Here is a 6,000-nt window from a genome sequence, read left to right on the forward strand (position 1 = left end):
ATTGATAAGTGCAAAGTGAAATGGGTAAATTCTCAGGCACATCTAAACCATAGCTTCTGCCTGATGAACAGTGAATCATCCATTTGCATGACTCTTTAAAAATGATAGCCAATAAAAATGTGTCTAAATAAAGGATAGGGTTTCTGATAAGTGAATTTGCACCTATAGTATATATGAAAACTGGGATGTTCTTGTTGGCACACAAACTTTGTTTGTTTTAGTCTGTGCATAGTTTGAGGACACCTGGAGTTTACTTTCAATGTCACTATAAAATCACATTTGTTAGATAATTTTGTATACATGGCATCTTGAACAGTTCAATCAGTAAATCTATCTATGAAATATAGTCAATAGAGGATGGATATAAATGTGTTTATTATTATTATTGTTATTATTACTGTAGTACCACCTTGTGATTAGAATATCTACTGTGCTTTGTACACAAGGCACACTAACTTTATTTATATAGTTCAGCAAATCCAAGATTGTTTGATTTAAGTGCCCTATAGAGCTATTGGTGTGGCTATAGGCATTGTTTAATTTTTTTTTGAGAAAGTCTGACATTGGCCAATTTTCTGGTATTTCTTACATGTGGGGATAAATGTTACCGTAAGAAGTTGCTAACATCAAATAAAACCAGCAGACGCCTTGTCATTGAATAATAGGAAGGAACTAGTCTGATTGCAATGCTTGCACCCAAGTGGAAAATCAGTCAGCAGTTGACCAAAAGCTTTTACAGCCACTAACATGCGTTGTGTGTGCGTGCGTGCAGATGACAACAAGGCCCTGTGGGGCATCAACATCATGAAGAAGGCCAAGAAGATAGGCAGTCCGAAGGCTTTCGGGGTGCGCCTGGAGGACTGTCAGCCTGCTGTCAACCATAAAGTGAGCCTTTAGTGTTTATGATGTAAAAACTACACCAACAACTTGTTTCATGGCTTAAACATAATGTACATAATATGTAGACAAAATGATAACACTGACTACAAAGTTGATACTTCCGTCACTTTCAGACAGCCTGCGTTGGCCGTCTGATGGTCTGACAGAAACGCAGGTCTTTCTATTCATTTCGAATGGGGGTAGAGTGTTTAGGCAGGGGGTGCTGCAGGGGGGAGACGCTAAAAAAATGCAACAAGCCTCCTCATGCTGCAGTGGCCAATCATGTTGCCAAACACTTAGGTTAAAAAAATAAAAAATAAAATAAAAAACCTGAACTGCACGGGAGTTTATTTAATAGCTGAATGTTTCCTGCAACAACTAAGCACTTGCTATTTCTCGCTCGTCTTGGTAAGTTTAAGAACACAACAGGACATCACACAAATGGGCCGTTTCCTTGACACCCACCCCACTGCACAACCCTACGTAAAAAACACCAGATTGCTTCTTTTGGTCTGAATGGACCGTAACATCACCTTAAAGGGACAATTTTCCACCTTTCATGTGATTTCCAGTTAGTTAAATATAGCAATAAATGCCCAGTGCGTGCTATTGACTGAGAAAGCTGAGTTATCCTGCGTGTACCAATATGCCCCACCAAAATATAATGTACCTGAGTTTTGTCTAATACTGTATATGAAGCCTCTTTTATATTGGCCTTAGTGGTCCCCTAATACTGCATCTGAAGTCTCTTTTATATAGGCCTTAGTGGTCCCCTAATACTGTATCTGAAGTCTCTTTTATATTGGCCTTAGTGGTCCCCTAATACTGTATCTGAGGTCTCTTTCCCAAAATTCAGCCTTGGTGCAGAATCCCAGCCACTAGAGCCAGTCCCACAATGAGCTTTCCTTAGTATATACCATTTCTGAGTCTGTAGCTTTTGAGGAGTAGGAGGCGCAAGTTGGTGGCTGGGGGTGTGGCCTTGACTGCCACTTTTCTCGTTTGAAATCCATATTGTCTCTCTCTAATTAGAGGGGGTCAAATTTACACCTATCTCCATTTCTAGCCACTAGGGGACCATAGTCAGGCTGGGGGAACTCATAAAGTGAAATTTTCATGCCGTAGGACCGATTAAAGCTGTCGATGTGTAAAAAAAAAAAACGTTTTAAACAGTATATATAAAAGTGTATATTGGAGATAGTTACCAACCCTACCTTTAATATGTTAGGTATAAAAAGGATAACTAACTTGGTATTAATAGTAAGAAAGAATTTCTAGCAGCTCACCAGCTTCTAACATCTCTCAGTACAGTTTATATTGTCATATCACCCATATTTTTGTAACTAGACAACTGAGATGAACAGCTGCCTGAATGAAATCATTCCTGTATGAGCACAAGCTGCATGTCTCTTTTTTTCCAAACATTGCTTGAAGTTATTTACTACTCCATCTTTGCCACTCTTTCTCATTTTCCTTCCCTCCAATTACCACCCATGTTGTTGCTTCATCCCTTTGTTCTTATCATCCTAACCCTCCTTTAATCTACCTCTTGTTTTTCATCAACTTCCTCTGATTTGTTTTCTCCATGCCTCCCTCTGTCCCTCCATCTCTTCAGTTTGTCCCTCTGATTGTGGAGATGTGCTGCGGTGTAGTAGAGGAGACGGGTTTGGATTACACCGGCATCTACCGCGTGCCGGGGAACAACGCCATGGTATCCAACCTGCAGGAGCATCTCAACAAGGGAATGGACATCAACACCGCTGAGGAGGTGTGCAGGATACACAGAAAGATGCTGAAGAAACATACTGTAGACAAAACTAAAACCAGCCTTAGTCTTTTTAAACCCGATTTGCAATAAACTTGTTAAATGGAGTCATGCCTAAGAGTAGTTTTGTGCCAAGATAATGTTTTTTTATAATAGGTGTGCTTTTTTTAATGCTGCACTAGAAATACTAAACCCATCCCCTTTCTGTCTCCACAGAGATGGCAGGACCTAAATGTAATCAGCAGCCTTCTCAAATCGTTCTTCCGAAAACTGCCTGAGCCGTTGTTTACTGATGGTGCGTCCACTCATTTGTTTATTGTCTAGTGGAGCAATAATCAATAAACGTGGTTATGTGAGGGTGAACCTCATTCAGTTCACTTGTATTGGACTCCCTCCAGGTAGTTTAGAAGTGGTCTGAAAGACACACCAAATTGTTGGACATGTAAGACAGAGGATGGCCAATTCTGTCAGACTGCAGAGACCCAAGTTCCATTCAGCCCTAGATGATTTGTTCTAGGAGATGGGTCAATCCTAAGCGGGATGGATAAGCACATAAGAAGCTGGGTCCAGATTATTTTAAGAGGAAGGAAGAATGAAGGGCTGCCGTCTATCCAGGAGTGGGCTTGTGAGATGGCTAGGGGTGGCGGCGTTATGTCATAGAAATGGTTTTCCACTTTGGATGTCTAAAGCCAGGTAGCTTAGCAGTCTGAGCTAATGTCTCCTGTAGTCAGCTAGCTTAGCAGTCTGAGCTAATGTCTCCTGTAGTCAGGTAGCTTAACAGTCTGAGCTAATGTCTCCTGTAGTCAGGTAGCTTAGCAGTCTGAGCTAATGTCTCCTGTAGTCAGCTAGCTTAGCCGTCTGAGCTAATGTCTCCTGTAGTCAGGTAGCTTAGCAGTCTGAGCTAATGTCTCCTGTAGTCAGGTAGCTTAGCAGTCTGAGCTAAGCTACCTTAGCTAGCAGAGTGAAGTCTCTGTGACCAGAGCAGATGTAGTAACATCTCTCGGTGATCAGAGCAGACGTAGTAACGTCTCTCACAAAACCTTGTTCCTTTATTAACTTTCTTGCTCCCGCCCCTCGAAACATCCGACCAATAAGAATAGTGGACGTTCTTGCATGATTTATAATTTATATAATTTACCTTTTATAATGCAAGGTATGGTGCAAACTAAACCGCACCATACCGACCGAGGGCAAATCGCTCTAAGTTTACTCAGTCACCAACTGATTCGGACCAAAGCAAACAAACTACGGTTGGGAAAACTCCCTTAACTAGGGCAGCTGCTGGATTAGTATCCAAGTTTGCATACAAAATTATTATTTTTATAGTATAGCTGGGCAATATGGAGAAGATCATATATCCCCATATTTTTGATCAAATGCCTCGATGTCGATATTGCAGGGTTGAGAAATGGGGCTTTCACAAAATATGCAAACAATGAGATTTTTGATGTACAAAAATCATAATTTATATTTAATAATGACTAAGTGGGTAAAGGAAAATAATGGAACAGCTAGAACAGTCTGGTCTTTTAGATCAGTCTACTGCAATGCAGCCTTTAAAACCAGGAAAAGACAACACTTGTGTCGACACACGTGTCATATCAGGATTTTACGATATCCAAAATTTAAGACAATATCTAGCCTCAGTTATCAATATCAATGCAATATTGATGTATTGCCCAGCCCTATTGTATAGCCTTTTTATTATGTTAGTCATACACCTTCTCTTTCTACAGACAAATACAACGATTTCATTGACGCCAACCGGATAGAAGACGCAGAGGACAGACTGAAGACCATGAAGAAACTGGTATGTGTCGAAGGACTGCAGAGTATAGAGCAATGAATATGTTTGTCATAGATTTCACTATAAAATCAAAACTTATCCTCATTTATCCATCCTTCTTTATCTAGATCCATGACCTCCCAGATCACTATTATCACACCCTTAAGTTCCTAGTAGGTCACCTCAAGAAGGTGGCAGATCACGCTGAAAAGAACAAGGTAACCAATTTATTTAGAAGTTGGGTTTTTGTTTGTTTTTTTGAGGAAAAAAAAGTTATTTATGGAGCCGCACATAAACACAACTTTGAAATGATTTTAAGATGGAGCCGAGAAACCTGGCTCTGGTGTTTGGTCCTACTCTGGTGAGGACGTCAGAAGACAATATGACCGACATGGTCACCCACATGCCTGACCGCTACAAAATAGTGGAGACTCTTCTCCTGCACGTAAGAACAGCAGCTTCCTTCAACGCAATAAATACAGCACCGTTCTGTACTTGTTATGTGTTGTGTCTTTAGATCAGTTATACTGTGTTGTGTTACTTTAACAGCACGACTGGTTCTTCACGAATGGAGAGCTTGATAAAGAAGAGAAGGTATGTCAGACCACGGCATTAGCTTTGTGCAAAGAGCCAAGAATGTCACACATACAGGAGTTTGTTTTCACTCTGATGTCTTCATTTGCACTTTTATTTTGGGTATGATTGTGTATTTCTGGATGTGTGTGTGCTTGTGTGTGATGTGCGCGCGTGTGTGTGTAGGCCCCAGAGGATAAGCGGGACATGCAGCCTGTGCCAAACATTGACCATCTGCTGTGCAACATCGGCAGGCCGGGCATGCCAGGAGAGGCATCAGGTGAGGAAGTGTCATAGTCCATTATGTGACATTATCCTAGAGGTAAATGCTTAATATGAGAGAATCCAACATACAGTATATAGTATACTCTATATATACTGTATATATCACATTAACCATGGCCAGAACAGTAGCTGTTTGTTCATTTTTAGGATGAAGGAGCTCCAAAATTTTGTACTGTACTTGTACTACTTTTGTACTGCATTGTGTTTATGTATTTTTAAGCAATTAGACTGAAACTATTGATAGATTTTATTTTGATTAATATGCTGATGATTTTTTCAATCAATCAATAGATCGATATAGTATACATTATAAAGGTATACATATATACTGGATGTATATACTGTACATGTATACACTATATATTATATATCTACACTATATGTTATATATAAGTTGTCAAAATTAATGCGATAATAACAAATTCCTTTTTTTTTTTGGCCACTAGCCCCTGCTGGATATGTAACAGAGATGCTTGGACAACTCTTATGGGGTTAATTGTGCCGTATTAGGCTTTCAGCATATTTCATGAGCATACATTAGCTTTGAGGTTATTCTGGAGAATATTCCAGACATTATTTGACATTGGTATAATGATAAACATTTGCAGAAAGCATGCATATTTGTCCACTCCCATGTTGATAAGAGCATTACATAACTTGAAAATTATTCCTTTTAAAGTACATTTCAAACAGATAAAAAAGTGTGATTAATTTA

The 6,000-nt window shown here is 39.6% G+C and overlaps 1 protein-coding gene across 9 annotated transcripts in view; it reads left to right on the forward strand.

Moving 5' to 3' along the window:
* Nucleotides 1-6,000, forward strand: part of LOC117937379 (rho GTPase-activating protein 23-like) — a 66,604-nt gene that overhangs the window by 57,750 nt on the left and 2,854 nt on the right. For all 9 annotated transcript variants that reach the window (XM_034861306.1, XM_034861304.1, XM_034861303.1 and 6 more), the window contains 8 exons: nt 773-885; nt 2,492-2,644; nt 2,858-2,936; nt 4,378-4,451; nt 4,556-4,645; nt 4,747-4,872; nt 4,977-5,021; nt 5,187-5,280. In XM_034861306.1, the coding sequence (XP_034717197.1) occupies nt 773-885; nt 2,492-2,644; nt 2,858-2,936; nt 4,378-4,451; nt 4,556-4,645; nt 4,747-4,872; nt 4,977-5,021; nt 5,187-5,280 (774 nt within the window). The remainder of the gene's footprint in view (nt 1-772; nt 886-2,491; nt 2,645-2,857; nt 2,937-4,377; nt 4,452-4,555; nt 4,646-4,746; nt 4,873-4,976; nt 5,022-5,186; nt 5,281-6,000) is intronic.

This window comes from Etheostoma cragini, chromosome 21, assembly GCF_013103735.1.
Source record: "Etheostoma cragini isolate CJK2018 chromosome 21, CSU_Ecrag_1.0, whole genome shotgun sequence".
NCBI lineage: Eukaryota > Metazoa > Chordata > Actinopteri > Perciformes > Percidae > Etheostoma > Etheostoma cragini.